General features: G+C 43.0%; 3 protein-coding genes across 6 annotated transcripts in view; 2 read left to right on the forward strand and 1 right to left on the reverse strand.

The window, feature by feature from the left end:
* Nucleotides 1-219: 219 nt before the first annotated feature.
* MRPS16 (mitochondrial ribosomal protein S16) lies at nucleotides 220-3,764 on the forward strand. The gene is made up of 3 exons (XM_010373083.2): nucleotides 220-433; nucleotides 882-1,142; nucleotides 1,914-3,764. The coding sequence occupies exons 1-3, from the start codon at nucleotides 421-423 to the stop codon at nucleotides 2,051-2,053; spliced, it is 414 nt and encodes a 137-aa protein (XP_010371385.1). The 5' UTR covers nucleotides 220-420; the 3' UTR covers nucleotides 2,054-3,764.
* Nucleotides 3,753-21,199, forward strand: DNAJC9 (DnaJ heat shock protein family (Hsp40) member C9). 2 transcript variants are annotated; one of them, XR_004060046.1, is made up of 6 exons: nucleotides 4,313-5,594; nucleotides 5,774-5,914; nucleotides 6,718-6,972; nucleotides 9,272-9,358; nucleotides 18,602-18,729; nucleotides 20,307-21,199. XR_004060046.1 is itself a non-coding variant. In XM_010373084.2 (5 exons), exons 1-5 carry the CDS (start codon nucleotides 5,415-5,417, stop codon nucleotides 9,796-9,798), a joined length of 780 nt encoding a protein of 259 aa, XP_010371386.1. In that variant the 5' UTR covers nucleotides 3,753-5,414; the 3' UTR covers nucleotides 9,799-10,353. The 2 variants fall into 2 exon arrangements, 1 of the variants encoding a protein (XP_010371386.1); XM_010373084.2 differs by lacking the exons at nucleotides 18,602-18,729; nucleotides 20,307-21,199 and adding an exon at nucleotides 9,682-10,353 and having other exon boundaries at nucleotides 3,753-5,594.
* Nucleotides 8,631-22,584, reverse strand: part of FAM149B1 (family with sequence similarity 149 member B1) — an 82,188-nt gene continuing 68,234 nt past the window's right edge. For 2 of the 3 annotated variants that reach the window (XM_010373088.2, XM_030940761.1), the window contains 5 exons: nucleotides 20,329-20,553; nucleotides 18,579-18,702; nucleotides 18,200-18,325; nucleotides 13,706-13,778; nucleotides 10,958-12,181 (listed from right to left, as the gene is read on the reverse strand). In XM_010373088.2, the coding sequence (XP_010371390.1) occupies nucleotides 12,108-12,181; nucleotides 13,706-13,778; nucleotides 18,200-18,325; nucleotides 18,579-18,702; nucleotides 20,329-20,553 (622 nt within the window). In that variant the 3' untranslated portion in view covers nucleotides 10,958-12,107. Of the gene's footprint in view, nucleotides 8,689-10,957; nucleotides 12,182-13,705; nucleotides 13,779-18,199; nucleotides 18,326-18,578; nucleotides 18,703-20,328; nucleotides 20,554-22,584 lie in introns of those variants that run through there. The other variant, XR_004060045.1, reaches the window with a different exon arrangement.

The following is a 22,584-nucleotide window of genomic DNA, read 5'->3' on the forward strand; positions in this document are numbered from 1 at the left end:
GCCCTTTAGTATTTGACTTCCCAGCGTTGCGCCTGGGCACCAACGCTTGCAAGATGGATGGATGTTGTAGCATTTCTCTTGGAGCGCCTGGGATTCGCCCAAAACTTGACTCCAGCAGAGACTCACAAGTCTGAGAAGGACCGCACCGCCACGCCCACGAGACACCACGAGAAACGCCTCTTTTGCAGCAGTTTAAGTTACCTTAGGGGTCACCGTGTTGCATTATGGGAAATATAGGGCGGCAAGCGGAAGAGGCGGGGCGAGTGGACCATCCGCTTCCGGAGTCAAGGTTTTCGGGCTTTGGACGGCTTGGCGGTGCGGCCTGCAGTTTCTTTCTGTCTGTCTTCTTCCTTGCCAAGGCCGTAGAGCTGGTGCGTGAGGGTAGCGGGGCGCTCTGAGGAGCCGTACGCCGGCAGCGCCATGGTCCATCTCAGTGAGTCATCGGGCCCCCGCGAGACGTACCGGGCGGTCACGGGGCTCAGGAGTTCGGGGCCGGGTGGGGCGGTGCTCTCCCAGGCGCGATGGACGCAACCCGAACCTGAAGCAGCCACACTGCCTTACATTTGATCCTTCTCCCAGTTTTTCCCCCGTTAATCACCGGTGAAAAATTTCCACTCCACTGAAGCAGCTAAGGCTCCCACAAGGTCACAGAGCCTAGTGAATGGGAAGCCCATGCCGAGTGGGTTTGGGTATGAGGAGGAGGTCATTGTTGGCTGGAGTGGCCAAGAGTGGTTTCACAAAGAAGAATAGCGTCTAAACTGAATTGGCAGGAATGGATTGGAAGTGAGACATTTCAGTGGAAAAAGGGACTTGTGCTGTCTGTGTCATTTTGCCCTTTCTGTGCTTTTTTTTGTGTGTCCTAACCAGCTGCTTTTCTACAGCTCCTTTCCTCTGCAAGGCCTACCGTGGGGGCCACGTAACCATCCGCCTTGCCTTGGGTGGCTGCACCAATCGGCCCTTCTATCGCATTGTGGCTGCTCACAACAAGTGTCCCAGGGATGGCCGTTTCATAGAGCAGCTGGGCTCCTATGATCCATTGCCCAACAGTCATGGAGAAAAACTCGTTGCCCTCAACCTAGACAGGATCTGTCATTGGATTGGCTGCGGGGCCCACCTCACTAAGCCTATGGAAAAGCTTCTGGGTAACTCAGCTCTGGTCTTATCTTATTGAGGGGATTTTAAACTGAAGTCAGCTCCAGGACAGTGGGTATAAGAATGATTTTCGGCCGGGCATGGTGGCTCATGCGTGTAATCTCAGCACTTTGGGAGGCTGAGGCGGGCAGATCACCTAAGGTCAAGAGTTCGAGACCAGACTGGCCAACGTGGTGAAACCTCATCTCTACTAAAAATAAAAAAAAAAATTAGCTGGACGTGGTGGCACGCGCCTGTAGTCCTAGCTGTTGGGGAGGCTGAGGCAGGGAGAATCACTTGAACCCAGGAGTCGGAGGTTGCAGTGAGCCAAGATCGCATCACTGCACTCCAGTCTGGGCAACAGAGGGAGATTCCATCTCAAAGGAAAAAAAAAGAATTATTTTCATTCCCTCTAGGCTGCTCAGGACTGAAGTGGGAGCTGAAGTTGTGATCTAATTGGCATTTTGAATCTGGAGGCCCCTTTTGTGGACTCCTTTGTAAGACTTTTTGGGTGACTGGTATTTTATGCTAAAAATGGAAATAGTATGTTTTGAATGGTCATCTGTCAATTTATCTTTTTTAAAGTAAGGGGAATATTGTTAGGAAGTAGACATCCACTGTCTCCTTGCCGGGGAGAAGCAGTACAGAGTTTGGCAAGTGGGGAGCGTGGTTTACATCCATGCACTGGGTCAGATCTCAGACCTCAGTTCTGTGAGACAGAGTTCCTAGGGAAGCATTGGCTTATACGGTGTTATAATAAGTGAAAAATCTGTTGCTTTTAGGTCTTGCTGGCTTTTTCCCTCTGCATCCTATGATGATCACAAATGCTGAGAGACTGCGAAGGAAACGGGCACGTGAAGTCCTCTTAGCTTCTCAGAAAACAGATGCAGAAGCTACAGATACAGAGGCTACAGAAACATAAGTGAGCTGACTTTAGTGAGCATAGCAGTGGGAACAAAGTCAAGGTTCTCTTGAAACACTCTGCAGAGATCTTAATTTTGTTAGATTTGGAGTTCAATAAATGGAGTATCCTGAGTTGCCCTTGCTCTTCTGGCCTGACCTGCACAGGGCCCATGGAGAGATTCGTTCTTGTGTGACTTAGAGCTGGATGTGGGTACTAATTAGCTTTTTTGGACTTTGTCTTGGGATAGACAGTGGCTATGGGAGGATTGGACTTTTGAGTGGGGCTCTGGGTCTCTTGGACAACTTTACAATCTACTGGCTTCCAAGACATCCTGCTTCAAAACCCCCAGCCAGACTATTCATGGCCTGTTCAAATCTTCATGTTCATCCCACAAGTGTAAGAACAGTTACCTTTCTTACTGATTTTGTAATTGGAGATTTGTATTGTCTTGCTTAATGCATATTCTTTTTTTTTTTTTTTTTTTTTGAGATAGAGTCTCGCTTTGTTTGTTGCCAGGCTGGAGTGCGGTGGTGCAATCTCAGCTTACTGTAATCTCTGCCTCCTGGGTTCAAGCGATTTTCCTGCCTCACCCTTCCGAGTTGCTGGGGAGCTACAAGCGTGTGCCACCACACCCAGCTAATTTTTAAATTTTTAGTAGAGATGCGGTTTCACTATGTTGGCCAGGATGATCTTGATCTCCTGACCTTGTGATCCGCCCACCTTGGCCTCCGAAAGTGCTGGGATTACTGGCGTGAGCCAGCACTCCCGGCCTTAATGCATATTTTTAAATATACAAATGTAGATTTGTTATGAAAATTGCTTTTGGGCTTTAATAACCTACCTTTTAAGAATGAGAAACTGCTGGGCTTAAGGGAGTTCAGAATGAATCAAGATTGACCCATTCAAATGTGGCTGTGATTTCTGCATATATCATAGATGGGATCCTTCTGAGAATACTGAAATAGGGAATTAGGACACCAAGCCAATTCAGCTGTGAACCTTATTCTTGTACTTTTCTTTCTTGCTGGTAATTTTATGGAGCCAGTTAAGAAACCTGCTCTGTGTTAGGATAAACTGTATACCAATAATTTTGACAACCTGTGATGAGTGATGCATTTTACTTCTTGTATCTTTTCCTTCCTACCTTGATGCCTGTAATTTATAAGGGATCTTTACAGTTTGAATGTATTTGAATAATTTTAGTACACTTTAGCTCTACTTTTTTATTTGACTCGCAACCATCCATAGGTCTCAAGTATTCCCATGTGTTTTAAAAGCCTGAAGTCAATGAGATGAAATTCAACATCAAGAATTTGAAGTAACTTGTGAGGAAATAATATAAAGATACCATTGGGGCAATGGCTCACACCTGTGATCTCAGCAGTTTGGGAGGCTGAGGTGGAAGGATCACTTGAAGCCAGAGTTTGAGACCAGCCTGGGCAACACAGCAAGACCCCGTCTCTACAAAAAATTTAAAAATTAGCTGCGTGTGGTGGTGCTCACCCATAGTTCTAGCTACTCGGGAAGCTGAGGCAGTAAGATCACTTGAGCCCAGGAGGCTGATACTGCAGTGAACTGTGATTGTTCCGCTACAGTCCAGCCTGGGTGACCGAGTAAGACCCTGTCTCAAAAAGAAAAGAAAACATTACATAATTTGGCTACAGCATAATAATTTGATTTTCTGGTTTTTTGAAAATTTGAGTTGCAATAAAAGAGTATTTCAATGTGCTATTTCAATTTTCAGTAGCAAATGTGTATATAGAAAAATGTTAAAATTGATGTATTTGAGTACCTTAAAAAACAAACTGGAAGAAAGATAATATTGTAAAGCACCTACATATGTCCTAGGCCTTTTGTGTACAAGATTATTTGTGACGATTGTAAGGCATGAAGGCAGGTAGGATTATCTCTGTTTTACAGATAGGGAAGCTGAGGCCTAGAGGTGGAAACTTGCCCAGTGATGTAAGGTTCATACCCCAGTTATGCCCTCCTGGAAAGCCCTTCCCAACATATTATGTTGTCCATAAAGGGGAAAAAAAATGAGCAAAGACAGATGTCTTAACTCTGGTATGTGACTAAGATATAGGAAATTTATAGAGGAGGTTCTATCAATGTGCCCACTTATTTTGTGTTTTATGTTCTGAGAACGATTACCAGCCATCTTAATGGCTTTGCTGTGGTTGGCACAGCTCCCCTGGGGTTGTTGCTGGTTGGCCCCTGCTTGCTTTGAGACTTTGATGCCAGGGCAGGTTGAGAGGAACTGACTTCAGCTGAGTTTGATCTTGGATCTGGGAAAGAGAAATGCTTTGAAAATCATGGCAACCCTGGGAGGTTTAAAAGATATTAATGTATCCTGGAGAGTTTGAGGCTTTGCAGAAACTTATTGGCAGAGCAGAATGATTCTGAAAAATGCTAAATCAGTCAGGGGATAAGATTTGATAAGGTATTTTTCTGCCAACTCGGGTATTCACTTAGCATTGTTTATCCTTTGTCTAATACATGTATACGCATACTTCCTTTGTGAGCTTATTCTACTTACAAAGTTTTATCCCCAGCTTCAGCCTTGCTTTGGGTCTCCAGGCCCAAGTTTCTCACCATCTCTTGGATGATTGCTCCAGCCTACCCTGCTGCCACCTGGGATCCAACATGTTCAAACCCAGCTGTGAACTTCAGAGTATTAAAAGAAAGCGCCTTTGCTTGAGCAGTTTGTTATTAAGACGGGGGCTTGGGTCATGTTACCTCCACCAATGTGTAAGGTGAAAGTCCTGTTAGGTAAGAGTTTTTGTGTTTTGTGCTTTTTGGGTTTCACTATAGGGTTTTTCCTGCAGGGCTAGAGGGGAAGTACCCCAGCATTTCCAGCCAGTGGGGTACAAAATTATTTGGGCCTACAGCTTTAGCTGTTCCTTTCAGGAACATTTTTGAAAAAAAAAAAAAATCTGTTGAATCATGTGAAACTGCTGAATGCTGATGTTTGGTCATTTTCTACTTAAAAAAATAGGCCAGCAGTTTGTAATTCAAGCTAATATATGAACTTTTTGAAAAAGCTGTTCTGGGACACTAAAAGACGGACGCCAGATTTCCAGAGCAAGGGGAGGAGAGACCCGAGCAACATCACTTCCCTTGAAGACCTGGCTCCTGCGCGCGGCCGGCCGAGGACTCCGACTCCACGCGCCGGTGTTATTTACCCGGGCCTGCGCCTGCCTCGTCACGGCTCGTTTTGCGGCCGCCGTAAAGCGTGGATGCGCGGCGTGGTCACGCCCCTTCAGTGCTTGTGACGCAGGCGCCCTGGGCATTTTGGGCGGGAAAAAGAAGCAGTCCTGGGTTGTACCCGGCGCGGTTGGTAGCAGCTGCTTTCTCGGAGGTCGTATCCCTGCCCGGCATGGGGCTGCTGGAGCTTTGCGAGGAAGTGTTCGGCACCGCCGACCTTTACCGGGTGCTGGGTGTGCGACGCGAGGCTTCCGACGGCGAGGTCCGACGAGGCTACCACAAGGTGTCCCTGCAGGTACACCCGGACCGGGTGGGCGAGGGCGACAAAGAGGACGCCACCCGCCGCTTCCAGGTATGCAGGAACAACACGCCGAGGCCGACGGGCCGTCAGGATGTCCCCAGCCTTTTGACCACTGGGCCCCGTCCGGGGGAGCGCGCTGAGCTCCGCTTGGCGCCTTCTGATTTGTATTTCTCGGGCCGCGGTTTCGGTGGGAGGAGCAGGGGCGATTTACGGATACTCTCTGCCCTCAGATCCTGGGAAAAGTCTATTCCGTTCTCAGTGACAGAGAACAGAGAGCAGTGTACGATGAGCAGGGAACAGTAGACGAGGACTCTCCTGTGCTCACCCAAGACCGAGACTGGGAGGCGTATTGGCGGCTACTCTTTAAAAAGGTAAAGGACTCTGGAGGTTTCTTTATGGCTGTTACCATCATTCAATCAACAAACCTTTACTGACTGCCTCTAAGATCTTGTATTTTGTGTTAATTTTGTAGGAATTAGAATTTTTGAGTTTGGCCTTGAAATATAAATACACGCACACTTACTGAAACAGGCTTTAAATTTCCTGTCAATGTGATGGTTGCACTGAAAAGGGCAGATTTATTTTTTTGCAGGATGTTCTTTATTTTACATATCCAAATGTAAGTCCTGATTCCGGATCTCCTTTTTTTTTTTTTTTGAGACGGAGTCTGGCTCTGTCGCCCAGGCTGGAGTGCGGTGGCCAGATCTCAGCTCACTGCAAGCTCCGCCTCCCAGGTTTACGCCATTCTCCTGCCTCCGCCTCCCAAGTAGCTGGGACTACAGGCGCCCGCCTCGTCGCCCGGCTAGTTTTTTTGTATTCTTTAGTAGAGACGGGGGTTTCACCGTATTAGCCAGGGTGGTCTCGATCTCCTGACCTTGTGATCCGCCCGTCTTGGCCTCCCAAAGTGCTAGGATTACAGTCTTGAGCCACCGCGCCCGGCCTCCGGATCTCCTTTCACTGTTGGAAACTTCACTGGTCCCTAGTTAGCAGATATGAGGATTGGATTTAAAAAGGAGGACTCCAGAAAAACTTAAGCATAAAAAATCTGGTTCAGTAATTTCAGCTCAATCAACTGTTGCATTGCAGCAATTCAACACCTAACTCTAGTTTTACTAATGTATCTTTTATTTAAAGTAAAATCCTCAAAGTTAAAGCAAATCTCCTTTGTTATCAGATATCTTTAGAGGACATTCAAGCTTTTGAAAAGACGTACAAAGGTTCGGAAGAAGAGCTGGCTGATATTAAACAGGCCTATCTGGACTTCAAGGGTGACATGGATCAGATCATGGAGTCTGTGCTTTGCGTGCAGTACACAGAGGAACCCAGGATAAGGAGTATCATTCAGCAAGCTATTGACGCTGGAGAGATCCCATCCTATAATGCCTTTGTCAAAGAATCGAAACAAAAGATGAATGCAAGGAAAAGAAGGGTAAGATTTTGAATACTGTTGATTTATATTTTGACTGCTTCCAAAAAATTTGAGGGTATTTACAGCAGTGGAAGTAAACATAAAACTCCAGAAGTAAGGACTAGGGTTAACTTGGTCTACAGTTCTGATCTAGTAAAATGGGCATACCAGTTCATCAAGAGAAACCTTTTTCTAGTATGTTGTGCTCAAGATGATTTTTATTGCATAGATTGTTTAAATATTACCATAGTAAAGTAGTGCTGAAATCTTTTTTCATATGGGCCAATTCTTATAGCATTGCTGAGGCATTCCTCAGGAGATAAAGTTAGTGGAACCCAGGTCCACAGGATGGGCAGTGATCTTTACTCGGTTGAGGGGGTAAAAAGAGAATGACAGACTGTCTTGTTAAAAGTGCAGATTTTTGGGCCTTTGCCCAGAGTTTGATTCTTGAGTTGAATACAGAATTTCTTTTATTTTTTTTAAAGAAAAACTTTAGCCATCCCCAACCTTTTTGGTACCAGGGACCTGTTTTGTGGAAGACAGTTTTTCCAGTGACAGTGGGGGTGAGGAGAGTTGGGGGGGGGGTAGTTCAAGATGAAACCTTAGATCATCAGGCATTAGATTCTCTTAAGGAGCACACAACTTTTAGAATGATTGCTGCCCTCATGAGTGCCCTTAGGAACTTTTCTGCAGCTTTTACATAGGAGATGCATGTAGAGAGAAAGCTGACCTTTTTGTTTCCGGTGAAAATTCAAAGGCCCTGTTTTGCCTAAATAAGAGGCTGACCTTTCTGGTGAGCTGAGGGGAGCAGCTCACCAGAAGTATATATCAAGAGCATTTTGGTTCATAGGCTACACCTGCTAAGACTCAAGCTGACAGTCAAATCTTAAGTTGTTCATTTCCTGAGATGAAACTGAGCACAGCTGCATTCACGGTAGACTGTTAACTTGAGAAACTTCCCTAGAGTTTGAGGAGAAAAATGGCATAGTTTTGAGAGACTGTTCAACAAACCTTAGGGGGATGCTGAATTTAAAGAGATAATTTGAATACAGGGGAACGGGTGTCTTATTGGGATGGGGATCCTAATGCATCATCATCCTCAGTATTAATAGCATTAATTGCTAGTTAGAAAATTCACAAGGGGTGTTGGGGAGTCTTATAGTTGTTACCCTAAGGTGTGCTTGTGGTATTTTGTAAACAATGCTCTAGGAACACTTGGCAAAGGAAGGCTGCTTTGAAATCAGGTAAGTGAATGTTAAAACTGAGTTTATTGATGTTGTTTCTTCTGACTAATCAGAAGTCATTTTAAACTGGGGTTGTTCACAAGGCGCCACCAGTCCCATGTAGTAAATTGGGTTTCCAGGGGAGGAATCGGAAGTACCTGTATCCTGGCAATTGCATCATTTTCTTTCTTTTTTTTCTTCTTTTTTCTTTCTTTTTTTTTTTTTTTTGAGACGGAGTCTAGCTCTGTCACCCAGGCTGGAGTGCAGTGGCCAGATCTCGGCTCACTGCAAGCTCCGCCTCCCAGGTTTACGCCATTCTCCTGCCTCAGCCTCCCGAGTAGCCGGGACTACAGGCGCCCACCACCTAGCCCGGCTAGTTTTTTTTTTTTGTATTTTTAGTAGAGACGGGGTTTCACTGTGTTAGCCAGGATGGTCTCGATCTCCTGACCTCGTGATCCGCCCGTCTCGGCCTCCCAAAGTGCTGGGATTACAGGCTTGAGCCACCGCGCCCGGCCTTTCTTCTTTTTTTAAGAGATGGCATCTCATTCCATCATCCAGGCTGGAGTGCAGAGGCATGATCACAGCTCAGTGCAGCCTCGAACTCCCATGCTGAAGCCATCTTCCCACCTTAGCCTCCCTAGTAGCTGGGACTACAAGCACATACCACCACACCAGGCTCATTTCTTTTATTTTTTTGTAGAGATGAGGTCTCGCTATGTTACCCAGGCAGGTCTCAAACACCTGAGTTCCAGTAATCTTCCCACCTTGGCCTCCCAAGGTATGGGGATTACAGGTGTGAGCCACCATATCTGGCCTCATGTTCCCTTTATCACCATGTGATTTATGAGTGCCAAAGTACTTACTACCTCTAGTAAGTAGAATTGGGGAAAAAACAAATGGTAATTGGAATCAGAGGATCTGTGCTTGCTATCAGCATTGTTGCCTTTTAATGAATGACATAGTTATGTAATTCTGTTCATTTTGTCTATTCATATAATCCTCAAATTGAAACAGTATTATAGATTTGTTTTTGGGAAAGAGAATGTATTTTAAGCATTTTCTGGTGGCCCTGAGTCTCATGTGAGTTTCTGTTTCAGGCTCAGGAAGAGGCGAAAGAAGCAGAAATGAGCAGAAAGGAGTTGGGGCTTGATGAAGGCGTGGATAGCCTGAAGGCAGCCATTCAGGTAAACTTGGCAGCTTGTTGCCACATCTTTAATGATCTGATTCCTATTGCTAATATTTTCTTTGGAATGTTTTATTTTGTTTTCTTCTTTTAAGACATAAGTCGCATACCATCTGTTTGTCCTTTTAAAGTGTACAGTTTGGTGGTTTTTAATGTATTTACAAAGTTTTACAATTATTAACACCAATTGTAGGACATTTTCACCATTCCAAAAAAATTCCTACCCATTAGTAGTTATTCCACTTTTCCAGCCCCTGGCAACCACTAAGTACTTTCTGTCTATGGATAATGTTGTGAAAGCTTGTGTTTTAACTTCTTAAACAGAGCAGACAAAAGGATCGGCAAAAGGAAATGGACAATTTTCTGGCTCAGATGGAAGCAAAGTACTGCAAATCTTCCAAAGGAGGAGGGAAAAAATCTCTCAAGAAAGACAAGAAATAATGGAATTTTTCTCTTCAAAGGTCCTTAGGGGTAAATTGATGCCATCGTAGGCAAGGTGCAGGCAAGATTTGAAGGCAAAAGTCAACTCTTGAGAAAAGGTGTCTTTCCAGCCTGAATTTTTCAGATTGACTAGACCAACCATCTTAGTATTTCCTAGAAAGCACTTGACATTGTGTGAGGTCTTACCAGAAGGAACTTGGTGGTGACAGTTGGGAAGGCGGAGGGAGGTAGTGTCCTTCCTGATAGCACTTGCCTCCATAGATCTTCGGTACACAGAACTCTTATCTAAGATGTGGTTCTGTTCATGCTGTTTTCTGCAGTGTGCGTGTCTGTTAGATTAGGCTCTCTACCCAGCTAGAACACCTTCCAAACACTTGCTGGACAGCTGTCTTCCACATACTTCCCAGTTTACATTTGGTCTTAATGATCTTGAATAGACCCTCTCTTCATTTTACTCAGCCAGGTTTTGTACTGATGTACAGGTGTTAAATTACTTCAAGCATTTTTGTAAGAGTTGTATATGATTAAATAAAAAAAGTAAAACATGATGATTAAGTTCTGGGGGCTTTGTAATGATCCCAGTAAAATGTGACCTAGAAGAAATACGAATGGTGTTTAGGATGAGAGAAAAGTGGAAAACAATAGCGCCTGTCAGCTTCATAATAGAGAGCCTGGTTTCCCTAGCATAGAGATGTGTTTGTAGTCCTGCCACTAATTGCTGAATGTCTTTCACTGAGCTTGTCTGAATCTGTCTCCTTTTATAAAAGTTATTACATCAAAACAGAGTGAAATACAAACTTGTCAAACTGTATGTATTAAATATGTCCAGTTTTTTGATTTAAAAAAAATTGCACCGGCTTTGAGGGAAAACAGGGTGAGGGAATTGGGCTAAATAACTTCTTAGAGGCCCCTTTCTGACTCTTTAACTTTGAAAGGCAAGCCATATTGATTTAATTGTTATAGTGAACTTGTGGTAATGGTTTGTGAGAACAATACAGGGATTTTCATTTCTGTGTAGATGAGTTGGTATGAGAATATATGGAACTTTTTTAGGAACTGTTTAAATGTTTGATTTATAGACTATTAAATATGCCATATGCATAAAGTAAGCCTTTAGCTCTAAGGTAAAGACGACACATTTTCAGTTTGTGACTACAAATAGGTTAAAAATAGTTTTTAATTGTATTAAAAATATAATTTAATGCAGGTTGTTTGAAGCATCTGTCTTCATATGATGGCATTAGAACACCTTGGTATAAAAAAAAGTTACTGTAATTTATGATTATTGAATTTATCCATTCTGAAAATTAATAAGATCTAAAACTGGCATGATAATCAAGATTTGTATTTAGTGAAATTTAAAATAAATTTAAGCCATAGTTAAAACTGTTGCTGCATTCATGAATGCCCTTAGGAAAAGGTCCACAGTAAAGTCAGAAAGCTGAACCTCTCCTGCTGTTTATAGGATATGTTTATGCTGAATTAATTGCCAGGGTTTCTTAAACTTTTAGGGAGTTATACTTTGGCCCAATAGCAGATTCTACGAATTATTTTTTGACTTCCTTTCCTTAGAGTTGCAGGAGAATATCTGGCAAGGTGCATTTAATATTTGGAAAAAAGATATGACCAGTAACCTACTTTAGGAAGAAAATAAGCATAACCCAGCATCAGGTAGGCATCATAAGGCTGAACTGTCCTATCTAAAAAAATATGCAATATACTTTATTACAGAAGTTACTTTAATGCTTAACATTTATGTCTTTAGTTACACACCCCTTCCATTTTAATCTGTTGATAGGGTAGGACATCTAAAGAGAGTTTTAGGAATGATGTCTATTGGATGAGGTCAGATTTTTGACAGCAGAATGACTTGAAACTGAGTATAGCTCTCCAGAAATGAACACAAACTGAAGTATTCTGAAGCCAGTGATATTGTCACTGATCATTTGCTGCTTTTTATGTATGTGTGAGCTCATCAAATCCTATATGATTGAACTGATCATTGTTAAAGAGACAACATGAGCAGTGATTTGGCTATTATTCATTGTTGCATCTTTGGGTACAAACTTTTCTTTCCAATGGAATAGGTTAATTTCTGCTGAAAGAGATAGTAACTGGAGATAGAAAAAACACTCATGTCATTTTTGGTGGCTGTGCTGTTTTGTTCTTCAGTCACTTGTGCCAAAATCACCCTTCATGAAGATGGTTTCTAGTCGATCTTCTATACAAGCTCTACATCACTTGATGACTGAATACGGCTTCATGAAATCTCGTATTTCCTGCAGCCTGACAGGTTCTTCTCATTTGCCTTATGGTCCCTGCCTGGTTCGAGAGACTGGTCCGCCTCTGCTTTGAGATTTTGTAGACCCATGTAACTGAGGACCTGTCAGATGACATAGAGTAACATTAGTAGGCAGTCTAGATTTCATAATAACTCTCAAGTTTATAGCTAAGGGCTTTTTTGCTCCAGTTATGAATTGGACTTTCTTAAGGTATGAAAGGAGTAAACTAGTTTTGCAGAAGAGCCCACTAATTAAAAAGAACCAAGATGTCTGATTTACTCACTTCAGTGTTAACATTAGTTATACCTTTCTTCATTTTTTTGAGGCGGAGTCTCACTCTGTGGCCCAGGCTGGAGTGCAGTGGCACGATCTCAGCTTACTGCAAGCTCCGCCTCCCGGGTTCACACCATTCTCCTGCCTCAGCCTCCCGAGTAGCTGGGACTACAGGTGTCCACCACCACACCCGGCTAATTTTTTGTATTTTTAGTAGAGATGGGGTTTCACCATGTTAGGATGGTCTCAATCTGCTGACCTCGTGATCTGCCCACCTCAGCCACCCAAAGTGCTGGGATTACAGGTGTGAGCCACCACACCTGGCCAGTTATACCTGACTTTAGTGTAGCTGAAATGATAGTTCAAATGCAGATCTGAAAGCAGAATCTGACGAAAGCATTCAAAGACTCTACCAGACAGTGCTACGGGGAACTGAGCTGGGAAATCACTTGGACTACAAAGATGGTTTGAGGCAGACTAGTTTTTTACTGTAGTTGCTGATTAATCTTATTAACGGGAAACATCTCAACTGTTCATTACTTATAAATTTACCTTGAGCATATATAAGAATGACCCTGATGGTGGTAAGACTGTCACAGGAAGAATTAAGACATTCTGCAGCCTGGGCAACATAGTGAGACCCTGTCTCTACAAAAAATAAATTAGCTGGGCATGGTGGCACTGCTTATAGCCCCTTGTGGGAGGCTTAGGTGGGAGGATCCCTTGAGCCCAGGAGTTCGAGGCTACAGTGAGCCATGATCGTGCCACTGTATTCTGCCCTGATCAACAGAGTGAGACTGTCTCAAAAAAAAATCCCTCAATTTTCTCCCATCACTTCTTTGTTAGTACATCTACAGAGTATAATTTAAAGATAGAAAGAGTTAATGGGATAGAATCAGACTTAGCATATCCTGATGGTTTAGAATTTCTTTTCTTACCTTGGTCTAACAGATTAACTGATCAAAGCAGTTTAATCCATAGGAATATGAATTTTGCTTACATAACAAAATCCATGCCATGTTTTCAAAGAATATTTTGAATGTTATAACAAGGACTAATTTGGGTTAAACTTTATAGATTAAAAAACAAAGCAGTTTACCAAAGTAGTGAGAAGTTAATTTACATGGTGTGAAGAAAACAGGAATCTGAAACTTTTTGGCTCTGAGCAATAGAACTCTCCTAGCTTTTTATTATACTCCATGTTCCAAAATGAATGTTAAGTGATTTACAAAGATGTGAGAAAACAATAAATCCAAGAAAATCTGAAAGAAGGGGAAACAGGTGTAGGAAAAAAGACAAAGGCTGGGTCTTAACCACACAGTAGTAAATAAGGGCCATGGCCCCATCTGTACCTGCAGATCCCCTGCCAGGTCTGGCCTGATGCGGATACTCAACTGCACACGAGCGACGATACTGTGTATCCAGCTAAAAGAGAAAAGAGGAGACACTTCTTAGGATGCAGCTTCTCACAAAGGATAATATTTATCAGGTTCACAGGAAAACCTTGAAATCAACAGTGTAAAAGGCATAGACTACTAACTTGAGGGAAAAGTCAGCTGAGTGCACTGTGTTGAATTTCAAGTAGAAAATCCCAAGCCAGATGCCCACAAAGCCATTTATCGTAAAAATTGCATATTCTTCAATGTTATTACTATGCCGTTAAGAAAAATCAGCATTTATAAATAATCCATATGGTTTAATATTTCAGTTAGCTTCTAAGGGAGTTTGTCTGATTTCTTTTTGTTGGCTGCTGCATATACTTTAAATGAATGCTTTCATTTAAAACAGAACGAGCATTTTCAGCAACATTGAAATACTTACGACTTTACCACCATTCTGAAATTTAACTTTACATTTACTTTTTAGCATTATGAAATGTGAACATTTCACAGTTACCTCAAGGAATTAAAAATTGTAGAGATATGACTAAAATATTAAAATGCAAATATCAGATAAACCTATATATGACATCCTGCTGGGGCTTATGGATTAAAAACATCCCCCAGTAGTTCCCTTGAGAGAGCACTGAAATCAAGAGATTTCAGGAAGTTTTTTTCTGGTGAAGCCCCTATATTTTAGAGATCAAGGGTCAGCAAACTTATTTTTTGTGAAGGGCCAGATAGTTATTATATTAGGTTTTGTGGACCATAGGGTGGTTGCTGCAACTACTCAGCCTTGCTGTTATGGTATGAAGGCACCTATAGACAGCACATAAACACATGAGCTTGGTGGCACTGTTCCAATAAAAGTTTATTTACAAAACAAGGTGGTAGACCGAGTGAATAGCCCAGGAACTGTAGTTTACTGGCCCCTATTTTAGAGAAAACAGCAAGGAGCGAAGTGCTACTCTGTAGTGTTAGGCCCAGGACTCACAGCTAGCATTCTTTTTTTTTGGAGACAGAGTCTTCTCGGTCTGTTGCCCCGGCAGGAGTGCAATGGCGCAATCTCGGCTTACTGCAACCTCTGCCTCCCCGGCTTAGCCTCCTGCCTGCCTTAGCTTCCTGAGTAGCTGGGATTACAGAAACACTGTCTCTACTAAAAAAATACAAAAATTAGTCAGGCGTGGTGGCAGATGCCTGTAGTCCCAGTTACTCAGGAGGCTGAGGCAGGAGAGTCGATTGAACCCAGGAGGCGGAGGCTGCAGTGAGCTGTAGTGTACCACCATGCCTGGCTAATTTTCTTGTATTTTTTTTTTTTTTTTTTTTTTTTTGAGACGGAGTCTTGCTCTGCCACCCAGACTGGAGTGCAGTGGCCGGCTCTCAGCTCACTGCAAGCTCCGCCTCCCGGGTTCATGCCATTCTCCTGTCTCAGCCTCCCGAGTAGCTGGGACTACAGGCGCCCGCCTCGTCGCCCGGCTAGTTTTTTGTATTTTTTAGTAGAGACGGGATTTCACCGTATTAGCCAGGATGGTCTCGATCTCCTGACCTCGTGATCCGCCCGTCTCGGCCTCCCAAAGTGCTGGGATTACAGGCTTGAGCCACCGCGCCCGGCCTTCTTGTATTTTTAATAGAAATGGGTTTCACCATGTTAGCCAGGCTGGTCTCAAACTCCTGACATCAGGTGATCTGCCCACCTCACCCTCCCAAAATGCTGGGATTACAGGTGTGAGCCACTGTGCCTGTCTCACAGCTAGCATTCTTAATAAACTGAGCAACTAGCTATCTCCCTTTTTATGACAGCAAATGGGGAGAGAAATGGTAAGTAATTTTTACTTTGTTTTTTGTTATAAACCTAAAGAGAAGACTGAAATGTTTTCATCTGTTCAGTTTTATTCCTAAAGCAATCAAAAATTAAACGTTTTTAGCCATGTGCAGAGGTGTACACCTGTAATCCCAGCTACTTGGGAGGCTGAGGTGGGAGGATCACTTGAGCCCAGGAGTTTGAGGCTGCAGTGTGCTGATTGCACCACTACACTCCAGCCTGGGTGATATAGTGAGACACTTGTCTCTTAAAAATATGAAATGTTTGACTGAGAGTGGTGGCTCACACCTGTAATTCCAGCACTTTGGGAGGCCAAGGTAGGTGGATCACTTGAGGTCAGAAGTTCAAGATCAGCCTGGGCAACTTGGAGAAACACTGTCTCTACTAAAAAAATACAAAAATTAGTCAGGCGTGGTGGCAGATGCCTGTAGTCCCAGTTACTCAGGAGGCTGAGGCAGGAGAGTCGATTGAACCCAGGAGGCGGAGGCTGCAGTGAGCTGAGATTGCACCATAGCACTCTAGCCTGGGCGACAGTGGGAGACTCCGTCTCAAAAAAAAAAAAAAGTTTGAGAGAATCTAGCTGTGTAATACAATCATTAAGTACTGCTTAATAAATGTCCTATATCAGATTATGAGAAGGCAAATTCAGTAGAAGTTCTCAAACTTTCTGGGGTTCACACTGAACCCCAAGAATCAGAAATGCTCACGTTTCCTTTTTGTTCTTGTTTTTGGTGAGTTTCTCCCTAAGTCAACCTTGTGGGGTCTACTAGGTTGAACAGTGTTCCCTCAAAATTTATGCCCACCTGGAACTTGTGAATGTGACCAAGTTTGGAAATAGGGTCTTCACAGATGAATCAAGGTAAAGTCACACTAGATTAGGGTGGGCCCCAAATTCAGCAACTAGTATCTTTATAAGAAGAGAGAACCCTGGACACACACAGGGAGGAAAGCCATGTAAAGACAGAGGCAGGCTGGGTGTGTGGCTCATGCCTGTAGTCCCAGCACTTTGGGAGGCTGAGGTGGGAAGATCACTTGAGCCTCAGGGTTTGAGACCAGTCTGGCCAACATAGTGACACCCTCTCTCTACAAAATAAAACATTTAGCAGGGTGTGGTGGCATGCACCTGTAGTCCCAGCTGCTCAGGAGGCTGAGGGGAGATGATCACTTAAGCCCAGGAGGTTGAGGCTGCAGTGAGCTGTGCTCTGCACTCCAGCCTGGGAAACAAAGCAAGACCCTGTCTTTAAAAAAAAAAAAAAAAAAAAAAAAAAAAAAAAAAAAGGCCGGGTGCAGTGGCTCACACCTGTAATCACAGCACTTTGGGAGGCTGAGGTGGGCAGATCACTTGAGGTCAGGAGTTCGAGACCAGCCTGGCCAAGATGGCGAAACCCCGTCTCTACTAAAAATACAAAAATCAGCTGGGTGTGGTGGTGGGCACCTGTAGTCCCAGCTATTGGGGAGGCTGAGGCAGGAGGATTGCTTGAACCCAGTAGGCAGGGGTTGCAGTGAGCTGAGATCGTGCCATTGCACTCCACCCTAGGTGACGGAGCGAGACTCTGTCTCGGAAAAAAAAAACAGAAATTGGGAGTGATGCAGCTGCAAGCCAAGGAACACCAGAGATCACAGGTGGTCACCAGAATCCAGGAAGAGACAAAAAGATTCTTCCCTAGACCCTGCAAAGGGAGCATAGCTCTGCTGACACCTTGATTTTTGAACTTTTTGTCTCTGGAACTGTGAGGAAAAAATTTCTGCTGTTTTAAGGCACCCAGTTGTTGGTCATTTCTTAAGCCCTAGGAAACTAATACAGAGGTCTTGGTATTGATTATCCTTACCAGTCTTCTCATAGAAGAAAAATTTTGCAGTGCTTTAGCCTGCTGTGGTTCAGGGGTCATGAGTTGGGACCAGTGTGCTGTAAACACCACCATCCCGAAAACTTCCAGGATGTGGGGTCCCTGGTTACTTCCCCAGGCTCTCCAAGAGCTCTTGCCACAAAGCAGATTATGTGGGGTCGAGCTCCCAGCCTACAAATGGGGAAGGTCAGTGCATGACCCCATTGCTGATAAGGGCTAGTAAATGCACAATAAATGGTAGGTAGTATCAGCATTTAAAACACCAGTAGAAAGAAAAAGTCCCAAACTGGGTGCAGTGGTGTGCACCTGTAGTCCCAGCTACTTGGGAGGCTAAGGCAGGATTGCTTGAGCGCAGGAGTTCCAAGTCTAGTCTGGCCAACATGGCAATAGCCTGCTTCTGAAAAAAATTTTTTATTAAAAGTCCCAACTCACTCATCCATCAGGACTCATCATAATCTGAGACCACTTTTGATGTAATTCCAGAAGAAAAGGATTACACAGTGAAGTTATACTTATCTGATATGCACTGGGATTTAATATTCTTGCTTGTGGTCAGACATACCTAAGTGTTAAATTGCTTAGAATTTGTGATTTCTGTATAAGACATTAAAGAATAGGCATCAGTGACTAGTTAGAATTTGAACAAAATGTACTTATAATAATGTTTTTATTGTTGGAAACTCAACTTTTATTCTGAGTTAAGCCTCTAGATAAAGTCTTAAGTCTACCAAACTAGTATTCCCCCCACGTTTTCTTTCCCCGACTATCAAGACCATTCTAGGAAGTATGTCACTCTACCAAAAATGATTGAGTTGTGTTGGGCCTGGAGAAAAAGTCGGGCAAAAGGAGCCTTTCTTGTGGCTGCTGATAGTTAGGTTCATCAACCACCGCACTTTGAGCTCGAGTAGAGTCGCCATGGGGTTTCTGCAGAGGAGACAAAAGTTACAGAAACAGTGAAAACTATCTGTAGTGTGGTATGTAGTTAAAAACCCTATCGACCATGGCAGATATGATAAGTGCAGGCCAAACAGCTCCAATTCCACGTCATAAATTATCACACTGTTTGTACTTTTGACAAAACACAGTATAAATCAAGATCAGGGCACAGATCCTGCAGAATTACTGCCCATGAGGTTGTATGGTAAGTACATGGAGAGGCAATAAGAAAGAAACATACCGTCTGTCTTTGTGGCCCCACAGTGCTCACATGTTCCGCTTCAGCTGTGCCAATAGGTGGTAGCAGATTATTTCGACTCAGGGGCATTGGTGAGGGAGAGGAGAGCGAGTCGGCTGCCACTGGGCTGCAGATACCACCAACAAGCACCAAGGTATGAAAGCATGAAGTTATAACAATACCAGCAAATTGATTAGAAATCAGGTAAATGAAGCAGATGAGTTTAATGTGCACAGAAAGCTTTAGGCTGCCTATGTTTTTAAGTAGAGATCTCAGGATTTTTGGGATTTTTGGAAAATTAGTTTTTAAAATAGTGTTTTCTGATTTTGTTTTGAAGCTCTGTACTCTGGGTATACAACAGAAGCTGACCTTTTCTCTCCCACAGAACTGGAATAAAACATTTGTCCTTATCTGGTATTGCACTTCTCTGCTGATTTAGATTTGTAAATTCCCAGCTGATGATGAAATTCTTGACAGTTCTGGACCTTCTGGTTATCCTTCTCCCTAATAACTAGAGTTCTCGGGTAAAGTTCCTAAATTTCATTTCCTTCAGTAGGATCTGGAGCAGCTTGCAGTATTCCTCATCCTTAAGACAGTAATTGAAACTGAATGATACTTTCATGCCCCAGAAGTAATAAAGCAACTTACTTTTCAACTTTGAAAAAAAGTACTGTAAGAAGGAATGAGAGATTAATCATACATCAAGACTACTCATCCCCAAATGAATGAATTTATAGCTCTGTTGGTATAGATATAGCTACATCCACATAATAATGCTTAACTTGGAAGCTGAATTGAAAACACTGCTGTGGCCTTATTATCTCATACCTTTGAGGATATTTTTAGAAACTAATCATCCTAAGACATTTTGTGAATCAACAGCTAAAAGAATTATATGTTTAAAATTGGTTCCTAGGTATTTTTTGCATGATGAGGCTCCGAGTGTCGTGAATGAAGGGTGGGAAAGGAGATTATTTTTAGTGTCACTTCCTAGGAAGTGCTAAGGGATATTTTTCCTGGTATGTAAGCAACTCCTTATCTGAGGTTTATAAAGTTTTCATTGTCAATGGAATAAACAGATCCCAATGGTGCAGAAAAACCTTAAAGGGGAATTAACTTATTTTGGAGTGAATTTCACTGAATATGTTCCCACCACGGAAAATGTTTGATTAAATAAATAGGTTCTTTATTCCTTTTGTAACCCCAATATAGTATTCTAGCCAACATTTTATTTTTACAAATAGACATAGAACTCTTTAGCTAGATCAACAGAAAGATTCAGTATCTATTTCATTAAAAGTTAACCCCTGCTGGGTGCGGTGGCTCACACCTGTAATCTCGGCACTTTGGGAGACTGAGGCAGGCATATTGCTTGAGCTCAGGAGTTTGAACCAGCCTGGGCAACATGACAAGACACCTGGCATGGTGGCACCACGTGCCTGTGGTCCCGGCTACTTGGCAGGCTGAGGTGGGAGAATCACTTGAGCCCAGGGGTTGAGGCTGCAGTGAGCCGTGATCATGCCACTGCACTCCAGCCTGGGCGACAGGAGTGAGACTCTACCTAAAAAAATAAAATAAATTTTAACCCCACTAAAAAATTTTGTATCGGATCTAAACCCATGGGCAATCTGTCATAAGACTACTTAATGATTAGTTTCTAGGCATAGATTTCAGTCTTACGTTTAAATTAACTCTGTATGTAAACTGAATTAGTTTTACCACGATTTCCAGAAGTTCTGCTTTTGAAACCTACACTCGGGCCCCTCTGAGGATTTCTTCCACAGGTCTTGGTGTTCCAGCACGTGAATGGCTCATGCTGATGGGATGAAGGGTTCGTGGCGGTGGATTGCGTCTCCTGGTGGACTGCACTGTGTATGACAGAGATGATGTACTAAACTCCACAGCTCGATTTGGCCAATTTCGAGTTGAAAGGATGGTACTGGACCCAGGCCTCATAAGTAGCTTGTCATCAAGATCTCTAGTAGCCAAATCAGAAACCCACAATGAAGTAAAGATCACTATGTCAAGAAGACAAGACTCACGGGGTGAAAAGCCTTAGACTAGAAACTACACTTAGGGGGAAATAAAGCAAAAATTAAAACCTTTCAATAAGTAACACTAGTTTCCCGATGGTACTCTAGCTAAGGTGTGAGAATCTGTTCATTATTTCAATCATAAACATAATTTACTAGAATGGACATTTGGGAAAGCAAGTCCGTTATCCACCTGCCATCACAGTCACTTTTTTAGTCACCAGTGAAGGCAAGCCTGAAGGACACCTACTCCAAAATGCTTCCCAAAAATTGCCACGGGCTGATTCTTACTCTCTTTGAGGCATTCTTTTGTGCTGAAAGATTGTCACCAGAAAGACAACTGAAAGACACATACTGCTGCTTGGGAGCAGCTGTGGCACCAGTGTGGCTCCGACCGTAGAGACTGAAGTGCTGAGCAAGTTGGAGCTGGCAGGGATTTGAGTTTGGGCTCCTTGGAAAGCTGGGAGTGGGCAAAGGGTCTTGTGCTGCCCAGAGCCAGAGCTGTGGGACCACAGTAGCCCCATCTGCATAAATAACTGAAATACAACCCTCTTCTGTAAGTCATCCAATAAATAAAATACCACACCTAAACAGTTCAGTAGCTTAAATACTGGCCTACAGATTCAGGTGTATTTTGTATTTTTTTTTTTAAAGCAAGTGACTATTAAGACATCTAAAAGTATCTGCACAAATGGAAGAAAAGTGAATAAAGCAGCTAAGCTCTGCCATTTGCTCCTACAGCTTTCAGCAAGTTCCTCAACCTTTCAGTCCACTTTGGTGTCCTCTAGTGCAAAACATGGCACCGTGCTTGGAGGACTCTGAAGGGATGCTGCCCATCAAGGAATAGGGCTAAACCTGGAGACTGTTCTGGTCTTCCTGCCTCTGTAGCAATTCACTTATGCCTTCTTTTTTTTTTTTTAAACACACCCTAACTGCTTTCTAATTACAAAAGGTTTAGGCTTTAGCTGCCCTATGTTCACCTTTATTTTGTTCTATGATCTTCTGGATTTGATTGTCATCTCTAGCCAGGTGACTTTTAGATCAGTCTCCAGATCCGACCTCTTCCACATTTCCAGTGAGATGGCCCATCACTGTAAACACACCCCAAAAGAAACCCATCTTTTCTAACACAGGCTTCTCTCAAGCTTGAAATCTGAGATAACTTTGATTCCTTTATTTCTATAGAATTTCACTTATCTGACGATATCTCCCAAAATAGCTCATTCCTTTCTCACCCTGTGGCCGCTTGAGTGCAGACCCTTAGCTCGCGCGTGGACTCCTGCATTGACCCTTTACCTTCAGTTCCTTCCACTCTTATCCATTTACACTGCTGTGAAATCGATCTTTCAGATTCCTGATTTAAATATATGTGCTCCCAAACCAAAACTCATACATTGCTGGAAGGAGTGTAAAATGGTACAACTCCTTTGGGAAACCATATGGCAGTTTCCTATGAAACTAAACATAACACCTGTCCTATGTCCCTTTCATTTCTAGGCATCAGCTCAAGAGAAACTGTAAAACCACAAAAAAGACCTATACAAGAATATTTAGAGTACCTTTATGTGTAATACCTCTAACCTGGAAATGACCTGTGTTAATTAACAGGAGGGCAGGTAGATAAATCGTGTGTATTCTTAACAACAGAATACTCCTCAGCAAGGGAGGAGGTCATACATAACAACATGGATGAATCCCAAAAACACGGCACTCAAAACCCTCCATAATCTGGTCCTAACATTCATTATTCGTTCCGTAGTCACTTCTTTCCCGCTAACCACACCACGGCCTATTTTAATTTTAGAAGATTGTCAATTATCTTTGATCACAAGCATTAAAGTTCTGACCTATCTTCCATTATTCTATCTCAAAAACGATCTGCTATCTTTCCGAAGTATTTTGTATTTTCTTACCTCCAAACCTTTCCCCATATCATTCCTCCTACCTAGAATTCCCCTGCTGCTCTCCTTTGCTTA

The sequence above is a fragment of the Rhinopithecus roxellana genome, chromosome 11 (genome assembly GCF_007565055.1).
Source record: "Rhinopithecus roxellana isolate Shanxi Qingling chromosome 11, ASM756505v1, whole genome shotgun sequence".
Taxonomy (NCBI): Eukaryota; Metazoa; Chordata; class Mammalia; order Primates; family Cercopithecidae; genus Rhinopithecus; species Rhinopithecus roxellana.

Bases quoted from the DNA above. Each gene is read 5' to 3' on its own strand.
- MRPS16 (XM_010373083.2), top strand. The intron at 1,143-1,913 runs GTAACTCAGCTC...TGTTGCTTTTAG, and splicing joins GCCTATGGAAAAGCTTCTGG to GTCTTGCTGGCTTTTTCCCT.
- DNAJC9 (XM_010373084.2), top strand. From the start codon at position 5,415: ATGGGGCTGCTGGAGCTTTGCGAGGAAGTGTTCGGCACCGCCGACCTT. The intron at 5,915-6,717 runs GTAAAGGACTCT...CTTTGTTATCAG, and splicing joins GGCGGCTACTCTTTAAAAAG to ATATCTTTAGAGGACATTCA. The intron at 9,359-9,681 runs GTAAACTTGGCA...CTTCTTAAACAG, and splicing joins GCCTGAAGGCAGCCATTCAG to AGCAGACAAAAGGATCGGCA.